The sequence below is a fragment of the Silene latifolia genome, chromosome 10 (genome assembly GCF_048544455.1).
Source record: "Silene latifolia isolate original U9 population chromosome 10, ASM4854445v1, whole genome shotgun sequence".
In the NCBI taxonomy this organism is placed as follows: domain Eukaryota; kingdom Viridiplantae; phylum Streptophyta; class Magnoliopsida; order Caryophyllales; family Caryophyllaceae; genus Silene; species Silene latifolia.
In genome coordinates, this window is record NC_133535.1 from 163,071,631 (window position 1) to 163,097,537 (window position 25,907).

Sequence of the window (25,907 nt, forward strand, 5' to 3'; positions counted from 1 at the left end):
AGTTTCGGAGAATACTGGTTTGTGGCACACCGGCACCCCCAAATGTCTTCCGTTGGTGCTCAAACATTGCGTGGCCGCTTATCTGACCCGTGGAACTTTCTATGTGATTTTCGGATAATTTTGTTCCGGGACCCCGGAATCCCGAAAAACCGTGTATTATACACTTCAATTTCACTGTTCGGAAGGTCGTCGACCACTGTTTCTTTTTCTTCCTGTTTTTCAATCACGCGTCCGAGCTCATTTCAGGAATCAACCTGTTCGATTTCAGCCTCAAATAACGAGCTTTAACACATTTTTCACGATAATCCGAGTTTCGGAGAATGCTGGTTTGTGGCACACTGACACCCCCAAATGTCTTCCGTTGGTGCTCAAACATTGTGGGGCCGCTTTTTCGACCGTGGAACTTTCTATGTGATTTTCGGATATTCTTGTTCCGTTACCCCTAATCCCCAAAAACCGTGTATTATACACTTCAATTTCAAATTGTTCGGAAGGTCGTCATCGGACCACTGTTTTTCTTTTCTCCTGTTTTTCAATCACGATCTGAGCTCATTTCAGAATCAACCTGTTCGATTTCAGGAATCAACCTGTTCGATTTCAGCCTCAAATAACGAGCTTTAACACATTTTTCACGATAATCTGAGTTTCGGAGAATGCTGGTTTGTGGCACACCGGCACCCCCAAATGTCTTCCGTTGGTGCTCAAACATTGCGTGGCCGCTTTATCTGACCCGTGGAACTTTCTATGTGATTTTCGGATAATTTTGTTCCTAACCCCTGACTCAAAACCGTGTATTATACACTTCAATTTCACCGTTCGGAAGGTCGTGACTGACCTGTTTCTTTTTCTCCTGTTTTTCAATCACGCGTCGAGCTCATTTCAGAATCAACCTGTTCGACTTCAGCCTCAAATAACGAGTTTTAACACATTTTTCACGATAATCCGAGTTTCGCGAATGCCGATTTGGGCACACCGCACCCTCAAATGTCTTCCGTTGGTGCTCAAACATTGCGTGGCCGCTTTTTCTGACCCGTGGAACTTTCTATGTGATTTCCGGATAATTTTGGTTCGGGACCCCGGGATCCCGAAAAACCGTGTATTATACACTTCAATTTCAGCCGTTCGGAAGGTCGTACCGAACCTTGTTTCTTTTTCTCCCTGTTTTTCAATCACGCGTCGAGCTCATTTCAGAATCAACCTGTCGATTTCACCTCAAATAACGAGTTTTAACACATTTTTCACGATAATCCGAGTTTCGGCGAATGCTGATTTGTGGCACACCGGCACCCTCAAATGTCTTCCGTTGGTGCTCAAACTTTGCTTGGCCGCTTTATCTGACCCGTGGAACTTTCTATGTGATTTTCGGATAATTTTGTTCCGAGACCCCGGAATCCCGAAAAACCGTGTATTATATACTTCAATTTCAGCCATTCGGAAGGTCGTACCGGACCCTGTTTCTTTTTCTCCCTGTTTTTCAATCACGCGTACGAGCTCATTTCGTAAATCAACCTGTTCGATTTGAGCCTCAATAACGAGCTTTAACACATTTTTCACGATAATCCGAGTTTCGAGAATGCTTTTGGGCACACCGGCACCCCCAAATGTCTTCCGTTGGTGTTCAAACATTGCGTGGCCGCTTTATCTGACCCGTGGAACTTTCTATGTGATTTCCGGATAATTTTGGTTCGGGACCCCGGATTCAAAAAACCGTGTATTATACACTTCAATTTCAAATTCGTTCGGAAGGTCGTATCGGACCACTGTTTATTTTTCTCTCTGTTTTCAATCACGCGTCCGAGATCATTTCAGAATCAACTGTTCGATTTCAGGAATCAACCTGTTCGATTTCAACCTCAAATAAAGAGCTTTAACACATTTTTCACGATAATCCGAGTTTCGCGAATCTTTGGTTTGTGGCACACCGGCACCCCCAAATTTCATCCGTTGGTGCTCAAACTTTGCGTGGCCGCTTTATCGACCCGAGGAACTATCTATGTGATTTCCGAGAATTTTGTTCGGATCCCTAATCCCAAAATCGTGTACTAAAACACTTCAATTTCACCGTTCGGAAGGTCGTCACGACCACTGTTTTTTTTCTCCCGTTTTTCAATCACGCGTCCGAGCTCATTTCAGGAATCAACCTGTTCGATTTCAGCCTCAATAACGAGCTTTAACACATTTTTCACGATAATCCGAGTTTCGGAGAATACTGGTTTGTGGCACACCGGCTGTAACACCCCACGGTAATTGAAGAGGTCCAGTGATAGGCTTAAATGACTAGTGCTTAAAGGGATTGGAAGTACTACTCATATCAACAAAGTGCACTTTCTTTTATGGTCATCCATGCGAAAGAACTCCAAAGTTAAGCGTGCTTGACTGGGAGTAGTCTTAGGATGGGTGACCTCCTGGGAAGGTTTCCGGGATGCGCATGAGTGAGGACAAAATGCGCTATAAAGGACCCGTGTTGATCTGTGGGCCATGTACACAGCCTGGTGAGCTATCATAAGTAACCGCTCCCGACCCGGTTTGGGCCGGGTGTTACAAGTGGTATCGAGCAACCTGCGCGACCGTGTGGTGATCGGAGGCGCTTGTTATACGCTCCTGGAGGCAGTGGTTATACGCTCCATTGTGGTCACACACCTAGCGGGGAGGATTCTGGGTTAGCGGTTATGCTCTCAGGCGCAACGAGGACGTTGCGTTCTTCAAGTGGGGGTGACTGTAACACCCCACGGTAATTGAAGAGGTCCAGTGATAGGCTTAAATGACTAGTGCTTAAAGGGATTGGAAGTACTACTCATATCAACAAAGTGCACTTTCTTTTATGGTCATCCATGCGAAAGAACTCCAAAGTTAAGCGTGCTTGACTGGGAGTAGTCTTAGGATGGGTGACCTCCTGGGAAGGTTTCCGGGATGCGCATGAGTGAGGACAAAATGCGCTATAAAGGACCCGTGTTGATCTGTGGGCCATGTACACAGCCTGGTGAGCTATCATAAGTAACCGCTCCCGACCCGGTTTGGGCCGGGGTGTTACACCGGCACCCCCAAATGTCTTCCGTTGGTGCTCAAACATTGCGTGGCCGCTTATCTGACCCGTGGAACTTTCTATGTGATTTTCGGATAATTTTGTTCCGGGACCCCGGAATCCCGAAAAACCGTGTATTATACACTTCAATTTCAGCCGTTCGGAAGGTCGTACCGGACCCTGTTTCTTTTTCTCCCTGTTTTTCAATCACGCGTCCGAGCTCATTTCAGGAATCAACCTGTTCGATTTCAGCCTCAAATAACGAGCTTTAACACATTTTTCACGATAATCCGAGTTTCGGAGAATGCTGGTTTGTGGCACACTGACACCCCCAAATGTCTTCCGTTGGTGCTCAAACATTGTGGGGCCGCTTTTTCTGACCCGTGGAACTTTCTATGTGATTTTCGGATATTCTTGTTCCGTTACCCCGGAATCCCCAAAAACCGTGTATTATACACTTCAATTTCAGCCGTTCGGAAGGTCGTACCGGACCCTGTTTCTTTTTCTCCCTGTTTTTCAATCACGCATCTGAGCTCATTTCAGGAATCAACATGTTCGATTTCAGGAATCAACTGTTCGATTTCATCCTCAAATAACGAGCTTTAACACATTTTTCACGATAACTGAGTTTCGAGAATGCTTTGGTTTGTGGCACACCGGCACCCCCAAATGTCTTCCGTTGGTGCTCAAACATTGCGTGGCCGCTTTATCTGACCCGTGGAACTTTCTATGTGATTTTCGGATAATTTTGTTCCTAACCCTAATCCCGAAAAACCGTGTATTATACACTTCAATTTCGCTTCGGAAGGTCGTACGGACTTTGTTTCTTTTTCTCCCTGTTTTTCAATCACGCGTACGAGCTCATTTCAGGAATCAACCTGTTCGATTTCAGCCACAATAACGATGTTTAACACATTTTTCACGATAATCCGAGTTTCGGAGAATGCTGGTTTGTGGCACACCGGCACCCCCAAATGTCTTCCGTTGGTGCTCAAACATTGCGGGGCCGCTTTATCTGACCCGTGGAACTTTCTATGTGATTTTCGGATAATTTTGTTCCGGGACCCCGGAATTCCGAAAAACCGTGTATTATACACTTCAATTTCAGCCGTTCGGAAGGTCGTACCGGACCCTGTTTCTTTTTCTCCCTGTTTTTCAATCACGCGTCTGAGCTCATTTCAGGAATCAACCTGTTCGACTTCAGCCTCAAATAACGAGTTTTAACACATTTTTCACGATAATCCGAGTTTCGGCGAATGCTGATTTGTGGCACACCGGCACCCTCAAATGTCTTCCGTTGGTGCTCAAACATTGCGTGGCCGCTTTTTCTGACCCGTGGAACTTTCTATGTGATTTCCGGATAATTTTGGTTCGGGACCCCGGGATCCCGAAAAACCGTGTATTATACACTTCAATTTCAGCCGTTCGGAAGGTCGTACCGGACCCTGTTTATTTTTCTCCCTGTTTTTCAATCACGCGTCCGAGCTCATTTCAGGAATCAACCTGTTCGATTTCAGGAATCAACCTGTTCGATTTCAGCCTCAAATAAAGAGCTTTAACACATTTTTCACGATAATCCGAGTTTCGGCGAATGCTGGTTTGTGGCACACCGGCACCCCCAAATTTCTTCCGTTCGTGCTCAAACTTTGCGTGGCCGCTTTATCTGACCCGAGGAGCTTTCTATGTGATTTCCGGAGAATTTTGTTCCGTGACCCCGGAATCCCGAAAACACTTCAATTTCAGTCGTTCGAGAGGTCGTACCGGACCCTGTTTCTTTTTCTCCCTGTTTTTCAATCACGCGTCCGAGCTCATTTCAGGAATCAACCTGTTCCATTTCAGAAATCAGCCTGTTCATTTTCAAATTTCAAATAACGAACTTTAACACATTTTTCACGATAATCCTAGTTTCGGCGAATGCTGGTTTGTGGCACACCGGCACCCCCAAATATCTTCCGTTGGTGCTCAAACTTTTCGTGGTCGCTTTATCTGACCCAAGGAACTTTCTATGTGATTTCCGGAGAATTTTGTTCCGGGACCCCGGAACCCCGAAAAACCGTGTATTATACACTTCAATTTCAGCCGTTCGGAAGATCGTACCGAACCCTGTTTCTTTTTCCCCTATTTTTCAATCACGCGTCCGAGCTCATTTCGGGAATCAACATGTTCGATTTCAGGAATAAACCTGTTCGATTTCAGCCGCAAATAACGAGCTTTAACACATTTTTCACGATAATCCGAGTTTCGGCGAATGATGGTTTGTGGCACACCGGCACCTTCAAATGTCTTCCGTTGGTGCTCAAACTTTGCGTGGCCGCTTTATCTGACCCGAGGAACTTTCTATGTGATTTCCGGAGAATTTTGTTCCGGGACCATGGAAGCCCGAAAAACCGTGTATTATATACACTTCAATTTAAGCCGTTCGGAAGGTCGTACCGGACCCTGTTTCTTTTTCACCTTGTTTTTCAATCACGCGCCGAGCTCATTTCAGGAATCAACCTGTTCCATTTCAGGAATCAATCTGTTCGATTTCAACCTCAAATAACGAGCTTTAACACATTTTTCACGATAATCCGAGTTTCGGCGGATGCTGGTTTGTGGCACACCGGCACCCCCAAATGTCTTCCGTTGGTGCTCAAACTTTGCGTGGCCTTTTTATCTGACCCGATGAACTTTCTATGTGATTTCCGGAGAATTTTGTTCTGGGACCCCGGAATCCCGAAAAACCGTGTATTTTACACTTCAATTTCAGCCGTCGGAAAGTCGTACCGGACCCTGTTTCTTTTTCTCCCTGTTTTTCAATCACGCGTCCGAGCTTATTTCAGGAATCAACCTGTTCAATTTCAGCCTCAAATAACAAGCTTTAACACATTTTTCACGATAATTCGAGTTTCGGCGAATGCTGGTTTCTGGCACACCGGCACCCCCAAATGTCTTCCGTTGGTCCTCTAACTTTGCGTGGCCGCTTTATCTGACCCGAGGAACTTTCTATATGATTTCCGGAGAATTTTGTTCGGGACCCCGGAATCCCGAAAAACCGTGTATTATACAACTTCAATTTATGCCGTTCGGAAGGTCGTACCGGACTCTGTTTCTTTTTCTCCCTGTCTTTCAATCACGCGTCCGAGCTCAATTCAAGAATCAATCTGTTCGATTTCAGCCTCAAATAACGAGCTTTAACACATTTTTCACGATAATCCGAGTTTCGGCGAATGCTGCTTTGTGGCACACCGGCACCCCCAAATGTCTTCCATTGGTGCTCAAACTTTGCGTGATCGCTTTATCTGACCCGAGAAACTTCCTATGTGATTTCCGGAGAATTTTGTTCCGGGACCCCGGAAGCCCGAAAAACCGCGTATTATTCACTTCAATTTCAGCCATTCTGAAGGTCGTACCGGACCCTGTTTCTTTTTCTCCCTGTTTTTCAATCAGGCGTCCGAGCTCATTTCAGGAATCAACCTGTTCGATTTCAGGAATCAACCTGTTCGATTTCAGCCTCAAATAACGAGCTTTAACACATTTTTCACGATAATCCGAGTTTCGGCGAATGCTGGTTTGTGGCACACCGGCACCCCCAAATGTCTTCCGTTGGTGCTCAAACTTTGCGTGGCCTTTTTATCTGACCCGAGGAACTTTCTATGTGATTTCCGGAGAATTTTGTTCCGGGACCCCGGAATCCCGAAAAACCGTGTATTATACACTTCATTTTCAGCCGTTCGGAAGGTCGTACCGGACCCTGATTCTTTTTCTCCCTGTTTTTCAATCACGCGTCCGAGCTCATTTCAGGAATCAACCTGTTCGATTTCAGCCTCAAATAACGAGCTTTTAACTCATTTTTCACGATAATACGAGTTTCGGCGGATGCTGGTTTGTGGCACACCGGCACCCCCAAATATCTTCCGTTGGTGCTCAAACTTTGCGTGGCCTTTTTATCTGACCCGAGGAACTTTCTATGTGATTTCCGGAGAATTTTGTTCCGGGACCCCGGAATCCCGAAAAACCGTGTATTATACACTTCAATTTCAGTCGTTCGGAAGGTCGTACCAAACCCTATTTGTTTTTCTCCCTTTTTTTCAATCACGCGTCCGAGCTCATTTCAGGAATCAACCCGTTCGATTTCAGGAATCAACCTGTTCGATTTCAGCCTCAACTAACGAGCTTTAACACATTTTTCACGATAATCCGAGTTTTGGCGAATGCTGTTTTGTGGCACACCGGCACCCCAAATGTCTTCCGTTGGTGCTCAAACTTTGCGTGGCCGCTTTATCTGACCCGATGAACTTTCTATGTGATTTCCGGAGATTTTTGTTCCGGGACCACGGAATCCCGAAAAACAGTGTATTATACACTTCAATTTCAGCTGTCGGAAAGTCGTACTGGACCCTGTTTCTTTTTCTCCCTGTTTTTAAATCACCCGTCCGAGCTCATTTCAAGAATCAACCTGTTCGATTTCAGCCTCAAATAACGAGCTTTAACACATTTGTCTTCCGTTGGTGCTCAAACTTTGCGTGGCCTTTTTATCTGACCCGAGGAACTTTCTATGTGATTTCCGGAGAATTTGGTTCCGGACCCCTAATCTGAAAACCGTGTATTATATATACAAACTTCAATTTCGATCGTTCGAATGTCGTACGACCTGTTTTTTTTTCTACCCGTTTTCAATCACGCGTCCGAGCTCATTTCAGAATCAACCTGTTCGATTTCGTGAATCAACCTGTTCGATTTTAGCCTCAAATAACGACCTTTAACACATTTTTCACGATAATCCGAGTTTCGGCGAATGCTTTGGTTTGGGCACACCGCACCCCCAAATATCTTCCGTTGGTGCTCAAACTTTGCGTGGCCTTTTATCTCGACCCGAGGAACTTTCTATGTGATTTCCGAGAATTTTGTTCCGGGACTTTAATCCCGAAAAACCGTGTATTATACACTTCATTTTCACCGTTCGGAAGGTCGTACTGGACTCGATTCTTTTTCTCCCTGTTTTTCAATCACGCGTCCGAGCTCATTTCAGAATCAACTTGTTCGATTTCAGCCTCAAATAACGAGCTTTAACTCATTTTTCACGATAATACGAGTTTCGGCGATGATCTTTGGTTTGGTACACACCGGCACCCCCAAATATCTTCCGTTGGTGCTCAAACTTTGCGTGGCCTTTTATCCGACCCGAGGAACTTTCTATGTGATTTCCGAGAATTTTGTTCCGGACCCCTAATCCCGAAAAACCGTGTATTATACACTTCATTTTCAGCCGTTCGGAAGGTCGTACCGGACCCTAATTCTTTTTCTCCCTGTTTTTCAATCACGCGTCCGAGCTCATTTCAGGAATCAACCTGTTCGATTTCAGCCTCAAATAACGAGCTTTAACTCATTTTTCACGATAATACGAGTTTCGGCGGATGCTGGTTTGTGGCACACCGGCACCCCCAAATTTCTTCCGTTCGTGCTCAAACTTTGCGTGGCCGCTTTATCTGACCCGAGGAGCTTTCTATGTGATTTCCGGAGAATTTTGTTCCGTGACCCCGGAATCCCGAAAACACTTCAATTTCAGTCGTTCGAGAGGTCGTACCGGACCCTGTTTCTTTTTCTCCCTGTTTTTCAATCACGCGTCCGAGCTCATTTCAGGAATCAACCTGTTCCATTTCAGAAATCAGCCTGTTCATTTTCAGCCTCAAATAACGAACTTTAACACATTTTTCACGATAATCCTAGTTTCGGCGAATGCTGGTTTGTGGCACACCGGCACCCCCAAATATCTTCCGTTGGTGCTCAAACTTTTCGTGGTCGCTTTATCTGACCCGAGGAACTTTCTATGTGATTTCCGGAGAATTTTGTTCCGGGACCCCGGAACCCCGAAAAACCGTGTATTATATACACTTCAATTTCAGCCGTTCGGAAGATCGTACCGAACCCTGTTTCTTTTTCCCCTATTTTTCAATCACGCGTCCGAGCTCATTTCGGGAATCAACATGTTCGATTTCAGGAATAAACCTGTTCGATTTCAGCCTCAAATAACGAGCTTTAACACATTTTTCACGATAATCCGAGTTTCGGCGAATGATGGTTTGTGGCACACCGGCACCCCCAAATGTCTTCCGTTGGTGCTCAAACTTTGCGTGGCCGCTTTATCTGACCCGAGGAACTTTCTATGTGATTTCCGGAGAATTTTGTTCCGGGACCATGGAAGCCCGAAAAACCGTGTATTATATACACTTCAATTTAAGCCGTTCGGAAGGTCGTACCGGACCCTGTTTCTTTTTCACCTTGTTTTTCAATCACGCGCCGAGCTCATTTCAGGAATCAACCTGTTCGATTTCAGGAATCAACCTGTTCGATTTCAACCTCAAATAACGAGCTTTAACACATTTTTCACGATAATCCGAGTTTCGGCGATGCTTGGTTTGTGGCACACCGGCACCCCCAAATGTCTTCCGTTGGTGCTCAAACTTTGCGTGGCCTTTTATCTCGACCCGATGAACTTTCTATGTGATTTCCGAGAATTTTGTTCTGGGACCCCTAATCCCGAAAAACCGTGTATTTTACACTTCAATTTCACCCGTTTAAAGTCGTCGGACCACTGTTTCTTTTTCTCCTGTTTTTCAATCACGCGTCCGAGCTTATTTCAGGAATCAACCTGTTCGATTTCTACCTCAAATAACGAGCTTTAACACATTTTTCACGATAATTCGAGTTTCGGCGAATCTTTGTTTTCGCACACCGCACCCCAAATGCCTTCCGTTGGTCCTCTAACTTTGCGTGGCCGCTTTATCTGACCCGAGGAACTTTCTATATGATTTCCGGAGAATTTTGTTCCGGGACCCCGGAATCCCGAAAAACCGTGTATTATACAACTTCAATTTATGCCGTTCGGAAGGTCGTCTGGACTGCTTTTTTTCTCCCGTCTTTCAATCACGCGTCCGAGCTCAATTCAAGAATCAACTGCTTCGATTTCACCTCAAATAACGAGCTTTAACACATTTTTCACGATAATCCGAGTTTCGCGAATCTTTGCCAGGGCACACCGCACCCCCAAATGTCTTCCATTGGTGCTCAAACTTTGCGTGATCGCTTTATCTGACCCGAGAAACTTCCTATGTGATTTCCGGAGAATTTTATTCCGGGACCCCGGAAGCCCGAAAAACCGCGTATTATTCACTTCAATTTCAGCCATTCTGAAGGTCGTCTGACCACTGTTTCTTTTTCTCCCGGTTTTTCAATCAGGCGTCCGAGCTCATTTCAGGAATCAACCTGTTCGATTTCAGGAATCAACCTGTTCGATTTCACCTCAAATAACGAGCTTTAACACATTTTTCACGATAATCCGAGTTTTGGCGAATCTTTGGTTTGGGCACACCGGCACCCCCAAATATCTTCCGTTGGTGCTCAAACTTTGCGTGGCCTTTTATCCGACCCGAGGAACTTTCTATGTGATTTCCGAGAATTTTGTTCCGGGACCCCGAATCCCGAAAACCGTGTATTATACACTTCATTTTCACTGTTCGGAAGGTCGTCACGGACCCGATTCTTTTTCTCCTCGTTTTTCAATCACGCGTCCGAGCTCATTTCAGAATCAACCTGTTCGATTTCGTGAATCAACCCGTTCGATTTCAAATCAAATAACGACCTTTAACACATTTTTCACGATAATCCGAGTTTCGGCGAATCTTTGGTTTGTCAGGTACACCGGCACCCCCAAATGTCTTCCGTTGGTGCTTAAACTTTGCGTGGCCACTTTTTCTAACCCGATGAACTTTCTATGTGATTTCCGGAAAATTTTGTTCCGGACCCCGAAATTCAAAAAACCGTGTATTATACACTTCAATTTCAAACTGTTCTAAGGTCGTGACTGGACCCTGTTTTTTTTCTCCCGTTTTTTAATCATGCGTCCGAGCTCATTTCAGAATCAACCTGTTCGTTTTGAATCAACCTGCTCGATTTCAGCCTCAAATAACGAGCTTTAACACATTTTTCACGATAGTCCGAGTTTCGCGAATCGCGGTTTCGCACACCGACAACCCCAAATGTCTTCCGTTGGTGCTCAAACTTTGTGTGGCCGCTTTATCTGACCCGAGGAACTTTCTATGTGATTTCCGAGAATTTTGTTCCGGACCCGAATCCCGAAAACCGTGTATTACAATTTCACTGTTCGGAAGGTCGATCTGACCCTGTTTTTTTTCTCCCTGTTTTTCAATCACGCGTCCGAGCTCATTTCAGAATCAACCTGTTCGTTTTCGTGAATCAACCTGTTCGATTTCATCCTCAAATAACGACCTTTAACACATTTTTCACGATAATCCGAGTTTTGGCGAATCTTTGGTTTGTAGCACACCGCACCCCCAAATATCTTCCGTTGGTGCTCAAACTTTGCGTGGCCTTTTTATCTGACCCGAGGAACTTTCTATGTGATTTCCGGAGAATTTTGTTCCGGGACCCCTGAATCCCGAAAAACCGTGTATTATACACTTCATTTTCACTGTTCGGAAGGTCGTAATCGACCCGATTCTTTTTCTCCCTGTTTTTCAATCACGCGTCCGAGCTCATTTCAGGAATCAACCTGTTCGATTTCAGCCTCAAATAACGAGCTTTAACTCATTTTTCACGATAATACGAGTTTCGGCGGATGCTGGTTTGTGGCACACCGGCACCCCCAAATATCTTCCGTTGGTGCTCAAACTTTGCGTGGCCTTTTTATCTGACCCGAGGAACTTTCTATGTGATTTCCGGAGAATTTTGTTCCGGGACCCCGGAATCCCGAAAAACCGTGTATTATACACTTCAATTTCAGCCGTTCGGAAGGTCGTACCAAACCCTATTTTTTTTTCTCCCTTTTTTTCAATCACGCGTCCGAGCTCATTTCAGGAATCAACCCGTTCGATTTCAGGAATCAACCTGTTCGATTTCAGCCTCAACTAACGAGCTTTAACACATTTTTCACGATAATCCGAGTTTTGGCGAATCTTTGTTTTTGTAGGCACACCGCACCCAAATGTCTTCCGTTGGTGCTCAACCTTTGCGTGGCCGCTTTATCTGACCCGATGAACTTTCTATGTGATTTCCGGAGATTTTTGTTCCGGACCCCGAATCCCGAAAACCGTGTATTATACACTTCAATTCAAATTTCATCGGAAAGTCGTCGACGGACCTGTTTTTTTTCTCCTGTTTTTCAATCACGCGTCCGAGCTCATTTCAGGAATCTAACTGTTCGATTTCAGCCTCAAATAACGAGCTTTAACACATTTGTCTTCCGTTGGTGCTCAAACTTTGCGTGGCCTTTTTATCTGACCCGAGGAACTTTCTATGTGATTTCCTGAGAATTTGGTTCCGGACCCCGAATCTCAAAACCGTGTATTATATATACAAACTTCAATTTCACTGCTCGTTCGAATGTCGTCGACCCTGTTTTTTTTCTCCCTGTTTTTCAATCACGCGTCCGAGCTCATTTCGAGAATCAACCTGTTCGATTTCGTGAATCAACCTGTTCGATTTCACCTCAAATAACGAGCTTTAACACATTTTTCACGATAATCCGAGTTTCGGCGAATGCTGGTTTGTGGCACACCGGCACCCCCAAATGTCTTCCGTTGGTGCTTAAACTTTGCGTGGCCACTTTTTCTAACCCGATGAACTTTCTATGTGATTTCCGGAAAATTTTGTTCCGGGACCCCGAAATTCCGAAAAACCGTGTATTATACACTTCAATTTCAGCCGTTCGGAAGGTCGTCTGGACCTGTTTTTTTTCTCCTCGTTTTTAATCATGCGTCCGAGCTCATTTCAGGAATCAACCTGTTCGTTTTCAGGAATCAACCTGTTCGATTTCAGCCTCAAATAACGAGCTTTAACACATTTTTCACGATAGTCCGAGTTTCGGCGAATGCTGGTTTCTGGCACACCGACAACCCCAAATGTCTTCCGTTGGTGCTCAAACTTTGTGTGGCCGCTTTATCTGACCCGAGGAACTTTCTATGTGATTTCCGGAGAATTTTGTTCCGGGACCCAGGAATCCCGAAAAACCGTGTATTACAATTTCAGCCGTTCGGAAGGTCGTACTGGACCCTGTTTCTTTTTCTCCCTGTTTTTCAATCACGCGTCCGAGCTCATTTCAGGAATCAACCTGTTCGTTTTCAGGAATCAAATAAAAAAATGTTTGGCAAATTAATTGAAAAGGTAACTGATTTTGATGAAATGACATAAAAGGATATGATAATTATTTAATAGTAAAAATGCAAAGGGTAAAAACGAAAAATCAAACCAAATCAGATACCTGAAATCTCAAATGTTACTCTAGGTAGCATTTCATTTCAGTTGGTTTATTTAACTTGCCAAACGTTTACAAAAAAATAAGGTACCTGAAATTTTGGTCAAATAAGCTATTTTGACTAAATCAGGTACCTGAAATGCCTTGTCAAACGGAACCTAAGTACTCTAGGAGTAGAGAAAGGAGAGGTCATTGAACCTTTTTTTTTTCCTTTTTGTTACTTGATTGACGGTCACTTGGAAGATTTACGGCTGCCAAAAAAAAACTCCAAAAATCAATTTTAAATTAACCAACTTTCTTACTTAAATCTTTACTAATCTCATAAATTAACCAAAATCACTCATCTGGGTAACTTCAAATTGGATTTGGATCCTCTCCTTTTCTTTTCTCTCCATTTCCTCTCACAATCTATTTTAATAATAATTACCCTTTTCACTCCCATTTTTCCTTTACTTTTATGCGTAAATTGAGAATCGTTAGATATTGCCAAGATGCGATCCGGACCATTAATAGGAACTTGCATCTCCATTTCTTTTTAGGAAATGGAGAGAAATTGAGCTCATTCAAATTCACCTATTTTTACCTTAAAACCTAGGTTACTGACGGGATACTGACGGGATATCCGTCAGGAAACGTTACTGACGGAATTTCCGTCACAAATCCGTCAGTAACCCGTGTTTTCTGACGGCCTCCTTTTTTCGTCGGTAGGGCCGTCACTAACCCGCGTTTTTCTTGTAGTGCCTCACATTTCTCCCAAATTAGCTAATTTTATCATCTGGGTAACTTCAAAATCCAATCTTTTTACCTTTAAATCTCAAATTAAACTCCAAAAATCAATTTTAAAACGTATATGACCGAAATTAGAGTAAGACTGAGATTGTCAAACATGTTGAAATAAAAGTCATAAATTGTGACAATTCAAAGATAAAGACCCTTATTTGATGACTTAAGGTTACTATTAGACAAAGGTTGTTAAATTAAAAAAAATACTTACAAGTAGCATGTAGTCCGCCGTATTGGGATAAAAATTGTGTTTCTTCTCATACAAGTCTTTGCTTTGTGTTTCGGTACTGAGGTTACTAACTACTAGACGAGTGATGGCACGATACCATTGTAGGTATGCATCATTGTAGTCAAGGTAACCATTGTAAGGAACACCTCTAGGGGTCAATCTAGTCTTGCGGTTATTCCACTTCGCAATGCTTTCTTTATGCAAGTCCTCATAATCAGTGACAGTTCCCCAACTATAAATTTTATGCACCTTTTTAGATGTTTTACATAGAGGGGGAACCGTAGGATGCCAACCAAATTGCCTAACAACTCTATTAGGAAAATGCCACTCAACAGCTTCAAAGTAAATGAGTGGTGCATTTACAATGCACTCACTAGGATCTTCGGTACAAATGGCGATAAGAAGGGAAAGGACATATGTAGTATAGGGTTGCCAAGTGAACATAATGTAGGTCATGGTATCAAGTGCATGCCTACATTGAACTAATCCAATCAAGTGATCCCTGTAAGCCCGGTCTACTCTTAGCCACCTACAACCAAGTGGGTCAACACCCTCCACCACTTACGAACCAAGAGGATATTCGACACCGGCTTGCTCCTCTACTGTTGATGTCATGATGGTAGGTCGACCAATAGATATACGTTCCCAATCCCAAAGTTGCATTAGAACAAGACAACCACCAATTTCTATCGCTCCTTTTGTACAAGTCATACACAAGTTTCTATACAAATAAGTAAGTGTTGCACTTCCCCAACTATATTCATTCAATCTTTCCAAATTTGTCAAAAGGGGGAAGTAAATGAGATAATGGTGGTCGAGTATCTATAAAGTGTTGGTGGAGTACGGTGGATTGACACAAAAACAGTGTTAGAATTATCTTAAATCTTTAGGTGAATAATAAAATTTGACACCAAGAAGTGAATTTCCCTTAAACATAGGACTTTCAAATGAAAATAAATTGTATATATACTAACCGTTAATTAAATATTATTATTTATTAAAACATAGACCTTAAGGAGTTAAGTGTGACATTATGTTTGCAATTTTATTTTATTTTGCATATAAATATACAGTGGATAAACACATTCAATAAGGAAAACAATTAGGCTACAAAACCCGAAACCACATACAAATGAACTAGATTAGATAAAATTATCTTTGAAAAAAATGATTAATTTTGTATGACAAACTATAAAATATGCTAAAAATAAGCAAATCGCCAACTTTTTAAAATCCCGTACATTACACAGTTAAAAAAAAAAACCAGTATTGACTCGATAAATGACAAGCTTGGTTATGCGTCCAAGTAATCATTTAACGCCTAAAATTGAGTTTAATTAGCGGAAAATGAAGTTTAAAGGTACACTTAGTGACAGTGACAACAATTAGAATACCATATATGTTAAAAAAATATACAGTAGAATACTATGTAAAAACTCGAAAAACTCGAAAAATTAAGAGACACCATATAGAATATCCCATATAATTAATTTGGTTTTAATATTTAGCGGATAGGATCGGCACATTCTAACTGTATTTCCTATTCTTCTCACCTTCTCTCTTCCTTCTAACCTAATAATCAACCCAATTCTCCATCTCCATCTCAATCTCAATCTCAATCTCAAATCTGATTTCCATCTTTCTATACAAAGTATGTAGCCAATTTATGTAATCATATTTCCTCTGTTCTTCTTCTTCTTCTCTCTTCCTTCTACCTAATTTTCATCGAAAAATTTCGATTCACACAATCGTCGATTCATATCTAATTTTTTATTATTTTGGTGGTATTTGAATGGGTTCGACTTATTGGTTACCATTAATGAAGTTTGTTGGTGACGAGTTTGTTGGTAACGGTAGTGGTGGTTTTGAGATGAGACTATGGGAGAGATGGAAATAAGTGATCGTTCACGATGGCTTCTCGGAAAAAGTGACGAGACGGAAGAACTGGTAAAGAAACTTCCTTTCCCATGTTTTATGCAAGTATTTATTTTCTAGGCATGATTCTAATTTTTCTGGTTTTCTAGTTGATTTTTATTGCTGTTATTTTGATATTTTGCAGACTTTTGTTGGCTATTATGAGCAATTATATAAATTAATTGAGAGAGAACAAACAAACTTAGATTCATTGATGAGGTAATTTCGGCCTTCAATTTTCGGTTTGACGTTTTTTAGAATGTTTCGTTGTTCTCTGGGGAAAAGTATTTATGTCGCAGGCAAGCGACATGGCAGTAAAAATTCAAAAGTTCAACTTCTTGCTCGCTCTCACAATAACTGTGAGTATCTTTCATCGCTCTCTACCTACCGTTCTTAATGTTAGTTTGCATCTATGTATGTAGATTGGAGTCAGTCTAGACTCTACAGTGCAGTGTTTTCTCTTTATTAAGCATGTATTTTTCATGTGTACTGTACATGTGGTGCTTGAAATGGTATGATGATTTCTAGAGTTTTTTGCCTTTTACCACGAGTTCATAAGTTTACAATTTACCACCTATTAAGTCCATTTTTACCAATAACCACCTAATTTTGAAGAAAATATTCACAATCCACACCTATTTTACATTATATTGACGGTTTTTGTTATTTATCATCTCGGTTTCGTATCATCGACTCTCGGTTATTTGCAATGACAAAACTACCCCTAATGACTCGGTCATTATTATGTTCATCCTCACACATTCAACTCAAGTCACTTGTTTTCAACTGAATTAACTTCAACTCGTAAAAGACTCTCTTTTATGTTCATCTGCATTAATCGACAACAGTCATCATATCCATTAGAAATCCGGGCAGTTGTTTATCACATTAGAGCTTTCTAGTAGACGGAAATCAGCATTCATCTCCATTAATAGACAAGCTTGTATGTACAACCCAGAAATCTGATAAATTAAAGCAAGCATGATTTTTTTCTTTACTTGTGCATTTTCTTGAATCTTTGAAAATTATAGCGTTCCCATCTTTTCTAATTGGGTTTTCTGGATTTCAATTGAAATTAAGTTGGATAAACCCTAAAAAAATTGAGAAGAAAGATAAACCCTAAGAAAAATTGTATTAATTGAGAAGAAAGATAAAACAAGGTAAACAATTGAAAACGAATATAAAGGGATTCGAAAAGGAGGGAGGAGGGGGATTTGAAAATTGAGAACAAATACCTGATGATACTGCCCTGAAATGAAGAATCTAGATACATAATTGCAATGAGCAAAGTGACGAGATGGAGTTTGGGTTCTACGAAGTATATAATTTACTTGTGTGTATGATAATTAGGGGTAGTATGATCATTGCAAATAACCGAGAGTCGATACTACGTAACCTAAACGATAAATAACAAAAACCGTCAATATAATGCAAAATAGGTGTGGATTGTGAAGGTTTCTTCAAAATTAGGTGGTTATAGGTAAAAATAGACTTAATAGGTGGTAAATTGTAAACTTATGGACTCAATAGGTGGTAAAAAGCAAAACCCCTTATTTGAGTGATGATGAGAGCTTGTAGTTACTAAAAATAAGTACAATTGAGTGATGATGATACCGCCTTAGACAAAAGTGTTGTAAAATGGATCTACTGAAATACAAGTACAAAAGAGTAGTTACTAAAAATCCATTTTACAAACATCTCGGGTTATGCTATGTTAGAAAATAATAATTTCTATTGTATCAATAAATTTTTGCCGATTCTTACTTGGGCTTTTTTTTATATTTATTTTGAGTACATTGGCTACTCTTATATCATGACAATTATTTTAAAATTCTCCAATTGTTTTACGACCCTTTCAATCTACCACTATAACTTGATATATCCTGTTAATTTTTTTTTTTTTTTTTTGTTGCACGCGTTCCTAAACATTTGGCTAAACTATCGGAAAACGACAAAATAAGCTAAAAATAGAATAGAAAATAGATGTAGTGACCAAAAGAAAAATGCAAACATTAAAGAGGGAGAAAAACAACAAAATCACTTACTATAGTGAACTGTATTTCAGGGAACAATATACACTTTTAGGACAATTTCTCACCTTGAGTCCACAAAATGAGATAATTTGGCAAGTTAAGCTTTATAGAGATTTGTTTTTTTGACAACAAGAAAGCCATTCAATCCAATGTATTGCCATTATTAGTTTTTGTTCATTACACATGAAGCCAGATACATACCCCCTTCTGCTATAAATTCTAATAGCATTCATTGTGTTAGAAATAAACCAAAAAATGGCATTCCAAAGGTTCAAACCTCATTCGATTATGATTTTAGTTCAAATAGGTACATCGTTATTGTTCATTCTGACCGGCGCTGCGGTAAGCGGCGGCATGAATACTCACGTTTACATCACGTACAGGCAGCTAGTTGCGGCCTTGTTCACGGTTCCGCTTGCCTTTATTCTTGAAAGGTACGTTGTTTCCTCCGTATAACTAAACTTCATGCGACATTATTATAGTACTGTTTACGATGGAGTATCTTTGATTTTCGTCTACCGTTCTCATCCGTAAGGATGGTATAGGTTAAAAAAAAAAACTTGTGTGTGTGGAATTCGTGTTTGATAGTGAACAATAATTATACGGGAGCACATGTAGGTTATTCATGTGAAGTTAGGCATGCTATGTCAAGTAGATGACAAGCTTTGTAATATGACAAAGCAGCTTTGCTTCAAGATTAGAAGGTTATAGTTTGGCTCATAACCCGCAGTGACGATTTTTGAAGTAGTTTTAATCGAGACGAAAATCGGGGGTGTTACAGTGGGTCCTTCTTGTGCTCTTAAATTAAATTGTTTTGATAAAATGATAATACTTTCCCATGTAGGGATGTGAGACCGAAACTCACTGCCAGGATGTTTGCTGAAATATTCGGACTTTCTCTTCTATGGTAAGGTTCCTAACTTTCGTTGCGTGTATATTAATCCGTAAAACAGCATTAAACTTATAACCTAACCCGTTGTGAAAATGGACAGGGTATTGGCCCTGAATCTTTTTGCGGAAAGCCTGAAGTATGCGTCTGCTACATTCGTAACGGCCATGCTAAATTCGGTTTCGGCTATGACGTTCATATGTGCTGTATGTCTTAGGTATGTTCTCTAAATTAAATTTAGAAGAGCAAGGTAATTGGTTTAATTTAGTAGTGATCATTATGGATTTGGTATTATGTTTTTCCACATTAATTTTTGTTTCAATTTCTAAAACAATCAAGGTTGTCAAAGTGTTTTTGATAAATTACTTTTGGTATTTGTGCAATGAACTTTTAACCTATGTTGCTGAGACTCGGGTACTGTTCTTACCAATTCTTGCTCTAACAGGATTAGGCTCTTCATCATTGTTCCTATGAACTTCTACCCCATAATAACAGTTCTTTTCAATTCTCAGGTTGGAGACGGTTGCCCTGTTTAATCCCAGAGGGCTAGCAAAGGTTACAGGGACAGTCGTTTCTCTTGTTGGCGTCATGATTATGGCGTTTTACAAGGGATTGACTGTACCAAATATTTGCCATCCGCTGCTCCACATTCAGCGGAGTTCAGCTGTAACACAAAATGGCCTGAAGGGTTTTCTTTTAACAATTCTTAGCTGTCTGGTTCTGACCCTTTTTTACATCCTGCAGGTCAACTTCAGAGTCTTTCTGGCTCATTTGTTTACAGTTTGCTTTTGATTGAAAATTGAAAATCTACCGTCACTTACCAACGGGAATTGATATTTTGCAGAGCTTCAGTCAGCAATGGTATGCTGCCCGGCTGTCACTAACCGCCTGGATAAGTGTGGTTGGTGCAGCTCAGACAGCCTTTTTTGCGGCCCTCGCCGTTCGTGAAGCGGGAGCGTGGAAAATGGGTTGGGGCATCAAATTATGGACGGAAGTATATGGGGGTGTTGTTGGTTCAGGTTTAATCATCTATGCCCAACTGTTTTGCAACAAAGCCAAAGGGCCCGTGTTCGTCACAATGTTCAACCCGCTTTCAACAATCCTCGTAGCTATCATATCGTTCTTCATCCTTGGTGAAAAACTATACGTTGGCAGGTATACCTCGCTGAAAACATATCTGATACGAATTGTTCTGATCAAAACTAAGGGATAATAATCTATCTAATGAAATTTAATCTTTGGATTAGTTTTATTCCGTCCGAACTACTCCTAATTGCATTTACATGTCTTACACAGGATAATAGGGGCAGTGGTGGTCATTTTAGGAATGTACCTCTTCCTTTGGGGTATAGAGGAAAAGCCTAGAAGTGACGGCAACAATGATGAAGAGCCTATTCCTGTTTCCACGAATATTGAGGTTCCTGGGGTTGTATTCTCCACTGAAGCTGTAGCTAATGGTGCTAATCCTTCTGATGTGATGGTGGATGTTCCAAATGAATTGGTTGCTGCTAACCCTCCTGTCCCTACGGAGGTGACTCCCCCTGCTATTGATTTAAATATTGGTATTCCTGGAGAGGGGCAGGCTCACCCTGGGTTGGGAGGCTTCATTGTGGAGGGAGACCCTTACTCCATGTATACCAATCATGAGGGCTTGCCTGTTAGGTCTGATCGTGATACCCATATACAAGAGGCAATCCTTAATAGGATTGAAAGTGACTTTAATCTGGCCAGGTTAGATGGTGATAGGGTTTCTGAGAATGGTTCAACGAATGGGATGGTTGAGGAAACTAACATTATTCTGGACTTGAACTTGCATGTTGAAGTGGGTGATAATCTTAATGTAGCCGTGAATGTTCAGAACTTCTCTTCCAACTTTGATACCTCAGTGAATATTCCTATTACTTCTGAAGTCTGTTCTGCTACCAAACTATCTTGTGCTGAGATTGCCGTTTCTTCTGATGCTGTTCTTGGTTAGTCAACGCTAAGAGAAGCTGCCGGTTTTACTGATAAAATTTCTGGACATGCTGTACGTGGTGGGGAGTCTGGTTTCCCTGTCAAGGTTGGAGAGGATGAATTCTAGTGAAGGCTGGGTGTTGCAACCTCCTCTCAAAAAATGTGTGCGAATCGTTGTTTGTAGTGTATATGTGCAAAAATAAGCAGTAGCTCTTGTTCAGTTGTTGGTCATTTTGCTTCGTCACTTTTATCACTTGTTTGTTCCCAACATTTTAGGCATATAATTTCAGTTTCCGACAATCTTTCGAGTTACTGATTTTGATTTTCCAATGCCATCAATTTAACGAGTTCCGGATCTTGGGTAGGGTTTCAATTCCCAATATCCCGGTTGACGAGCTCGAAATTGAAACCCGTGCTCAAATTGAGCCTTCTTATGGCCACAAAAACTTGTTTCCGAATATTCAACCGTGATTCTTAAGATAAGTTTTCGTCAACCTGGATGCCGGAAAATTGAAGGCTGTTGTCAAATTGAGCCTTGATATGGTCACCGAAACATTTTATGCGAATATTCAACCCTTCTAGTCTTGGGATAAGTTTTAGGGGCAATGTAATCTAGATTTTAAATAAGTAAATTGTGTGGAATTGGAGAATTGGAAGGGAAAAAAATTGCCGGAATGAAAGCGAATAAAACTAATCTTGACTTCATAAGAGGAATTGTAATGGGCAACAATGGGTTTGTATTAAAGAGTAACGATGAGCCGGAGTAGCCATGAGCCGGTGATTGACATCCATGTGTAGCACCAAAATGATGTTGAGGGAGTAAGTATAATTGTGTTTTTTCACATACGAATTTTACTCTTTCAATAATGTTTTTTTGACAATTTTACCCTTGTCATTTTTTCTTTAGACCTTACCCAGGAAGGAAGTATAATTGTGATTTTTCACATACGAATTTTACTCTGTCAATAATGTTTTTTTGACAAATAACTCAAACTAATGCCTGCTTAGAGTCTTGGTATATACACCAGCTAGCTATGCCAACATTGAGCCGGAATATCAAATCTACCACTGCCTTAAGTTACATTTGAATGTTGTCTCTATTTTGACTTGCTGACAGCCCTTTCTGCTACGGAGTATAAAGTATTCTACCAAGCAGTTTACATAGTTTGAATCATTCTCAAATCTGTTTTAATGCTCTATAAATCTAATTGCTAAATTATACTCCCTCCTATTTGGAAAAACTGTCCCATTTGGACAATGGCACGAAAATTAAGGAATAAAGTTAAATAATGAAAAGTATTGTATAAGGGTAAGAATATAGGAGAGAGGGTGTTAATTTAGATGGGTTAGGGGTGGTTGGGGTCGTAAATAAAGAAAAGAGCCAAGGGTAGGAAAGTCATTAAACATGGTAAATGGGACAGTTATGTGAATAGATAAAAATGGTAAATGTGACAGTTATTCCGAATAGGAGGGAGTATTACATTATTCTTGGTCGCTTTGTTGGTCATGGCGGATTTGAAGTTGATCTGAAATTTTCAAAGTAATTTTTTGTCAATTTAGAGAGTCAAGGAAAGTGAGTGTTCGGAGGACTGGAGAATGGAGAGTATTCTTGTGCTTAAGTTGTGTTGGGCGGGCCGGGCCTAGTCATTGAGCTTTTAAAGGTCATCAACACATTGCTTCGATTCGTCAATATATTTAATTAACTTTCTAAACTAGCCCTTTTCACCTCCAAACATTTTAACTAAACTATTGATAAGCAATTTAATTGACAAATCGAAAGTAACAACTAATATCAAATCAAATAAGAAACAATTGAAGAACCTTTGATTTGATTCAGAAATCGAAAAAACTTGAAACTAATCAGTGTAAAATAAATCGATTTTTCTAAGATCAAAATGACGCATTACTAAGTGAAATAAGCTAAATTAATGGACGTAAAACGGATCGTTTTTTTTTTTCCAGCTTTTTTGAATGGTTTATTCTGGTGGTGACTTGTACATCCTGATATTATTTCTTTTCGAGTTCATTTAAAATGCTCGAATTTGATGATCGAGGTATGTCAATGTTTTCCCGTTCTAATGTTCTCTCAATTTCAATACAATAGCTGAACTTGTTCATTTTCCTGCATTCCTTTTGGGTTTTAGAATAGCAACTTTTCTTTCTGTCTAATCTCTAGCTTTTTATGGCACTGACTTACCTGCCTCTAGACCTCAGTTAGAGTCAAACTGTCATACCGAGATGACTAATTTGACACGAGGCCTGAGTTTATCTGCATTAGCCAACTTGGTGAATGACTCGACGAGTTAACCTGACCCAACCCGGCCTAAACCTGAATGAACCTGAGTTTATCTACAACCAAAACAAACCTAAACCTGAATTAATCTGACCCGACCTTTAATTTACTTGCAGAAGTACATAATTATCCTAACATGAATGAGCCATTGAGCCTGTTTGTTGACAATAAAGTTTGTCTTTATCACAAGATGGCTAGTTGAAGTATGATATTTTGCAATGCCTTGCCTAGTTGGGGAAAAATGGAACTATGTTATTTTTTTAAAACTTTGTTAACACAATTTCTGAGTGTCGTGTTAATGTCGATGTTAACACGATATTGGACACAGAGCTGCCAAGTTAACTCGACCTGTATTAGAGCAAACCCGACCCGATATAACCCGAGAAGTTTGCAAACTGAAGTCGGCCCGCGCAAGACCAACAAAGCAAGATGAATAATTGGACCCTGACCTGATGACGACCGATAACCTGTAACACGACGTTAAGATTAGTGACCCGAACCCGACCTGATATTGATTCGACGATTATTAAGCTTAATAATACTATTGATAAAATGAAAATGATTTAGTATTTAGTTTGACACATTGACTTAATAATGAAATAATTAAATCAAATAAAGGCGATTAACTAAAGTTAATGATAAATAATTGAGATAATATGACAAAGTAACTTGACTCGATAATGGTCCGACTTGATACATCATTTATTCATTTGACTCGAAATGACCCTAACCATTTATTCTAACCTTGTAAGTAGTCAAGAGTCAAGACTCAAGACTCGACCATAGAAATGGATAAGAGTATGGAAATAGTTTTTTATCTTAAATTGTTAAACAATGTTTTTCTTTAGATTCCTCTTCTTTCAACTTCGGCTTTCTTCTTACACAAAATAAATCAAAGAAGCTGTAATTATTAGGGTTTGTTTTTCAGAGCGCACACCACCTGTTCGACGAAATTCCCCAGTGAAAATGAAACGCCATTGTAATGAATCAAATTCTGGGCAGTTAAGTAATGTTGACAGCCTCTCAAATTTACCGGATTCTATCATCTATCACATAATTTCGTTTTTGGGTCGTAAAGAATCTTGTAGAACGAGCATTAAGTTGAAAAGATGGACTCAAATTCCAGCTACAAACCCAGTTCTTGAGTTTTGTTATGACGAAACGAGAATGCAACAATACTACTATAAACAAAATTCTGGTATAAGAAAATTCACACTTGCATTTCTCAACTAGTGTGACAGTCCCGCATTGCAATTGATTTGTACGAGTTTTAAAGGTTATGGTTCCGTGTATAACTGTATATCAATCAGGAATAGTTATAATAGTCCATCGATCTCGACCGATTTTGACCTGAAACCGTTGTTTAATCCGATAACATTTCCCGTCACTGGACTATTTTTATGCACCTATAGGATGCTATTTCACCCTTGAATGGGAAAAACAATTGAACATCAAATTCTCATTATAGACGGACACTATCTGTCTATACGTATAAACGGATACCATTTTCCCTCACAAAATACCCATTTGCCATAAAGTGGGAAGCACATGGGGTTGCCCCAGCTTGTCCCCCATACCCATTTTATTAGAGGTCTTTACCCGTCTGTTCACCCCACCCGTCTATAACAAGACCTATTGATTGAACATAAATATGTTGCTTTATTCACAGGACAATAGAACACATAGAGTACAGTTTAGGGTACGGGCTGAGCCCACTATATCGAATCAAATGGCCCCGCCCCGGTTTCGCTATTAAGCTTGGTTTATTGAAAACGATATGATTACTGCTTTTTTCTTCGGAATACCCGTACAGGATTTCTCGAGGTGTGTGACGGAGAAACGTGTATTGATATATCTGATTGAAGACTTGAAGTTGACTTAGTTGGTTAAAACTAGACCTGTTAAACGGGTCGGGCGGGTCGGGTCTCGGGTCGGGCGGGTCATGGATCGGGTTCGGGTTGGAATACGGGTCAATAAATTATCTCTAATGCCTTATTTTATCGATTTTTTTAATCAAAAAAATATTTTTATGAAATTTCAAAAATATTTAAACTTAGTATTTTAATCATATTAAATGTTTACATAAACTATATTGACATAATTATTCAAATAATTATTTTTTAATAATTATTTTATTACTTAAAATTATAAAAGTTATATAAAATTGACTTTTTAATTGTATTTTTAATTTTAAGTAATAAAAATAATAATTTTTAACTATTTTTTTCAAATATACGGATTACTATATAAATATTAATATTTTAATAAAATTACTAGTATAGATCCCCGTGCTACAGCACGGTATTTTTTTGTTTTGTTTTATAAAAAGACATTCTCATTAAATTAATTCCATAAATTAACTGTACCTTTAATGTTATAATGTACTAATATAATCTTAGTAAGAGGTAGAAAATGAAAGTTTATAACCATCAAAAGACACTTTAAGTTAAGTTATTTTTGTCTTAAACCATTTTTACTTTACTATAAAAATTAGCTCTATAATGATATATCATTGCATGAAACTAATTTATGACATTAA

The 25,907-nt window shown here is 40.3% G+C and overlaps 2 protein-coding genes across 6 annotated transcripts in view; both read left to right on the forward strand.

The window, feature by feature from the left end:
• LOC141606832 (cryptochrome-1) overlaps window positions 1-25,907 on the forward strand; it is a 134,570-nt gene that overhangs the window by 61,516 nt on the left and 47,147 nt on the right. The window lies entirely within an intron of this gene.
• On the forward strand, window positions 15,804-21,384 carry LOC141606820 (WAT1-related protein At2g39510-like). 5 transcript variants are annotated; one of them, XM_074426154.1, is made up of 9 exons: window positions 15,804-16,233; window positions 16,346-16,419; window positions 16,500-16,559; window positions 18,617-18,667; window positions 19,078-19,140; window positions 19,226-19,339; window positions 19,635-19,866; window positions 19,967-20,277; window positions 20,419-21,384. In XM_074426154.1, the coding sequence occupies exons 5-9, from the start codon at window positions 19,106-19,108 to the stop codon at window positions 21,095-21,097; spliced, it is 1,371 nt and encodes a 456-aa protein (XP_074282255.1). In that variant the 5' UTR covers window positions 15,804-16,233; window positions 16,346-16,419; window positions 16,500-16,559; window positions 18,617-18,667; window positions 19,078-19,105; the 3' UTR covers window positions 21,098-21,384. The 5 variants fall into 5 exon arrangements, with proteins under 5 accessions (XP_074282255.1, XP_074282252.1, XP_074282250.1 ...); XM_074426151.1 differs by having other exon boundaries at window positions 18,621-18,667; XM_074426149.1 differs by having other exon boundaries at window positions 16,346-16,559; window positions 18,532-18,667.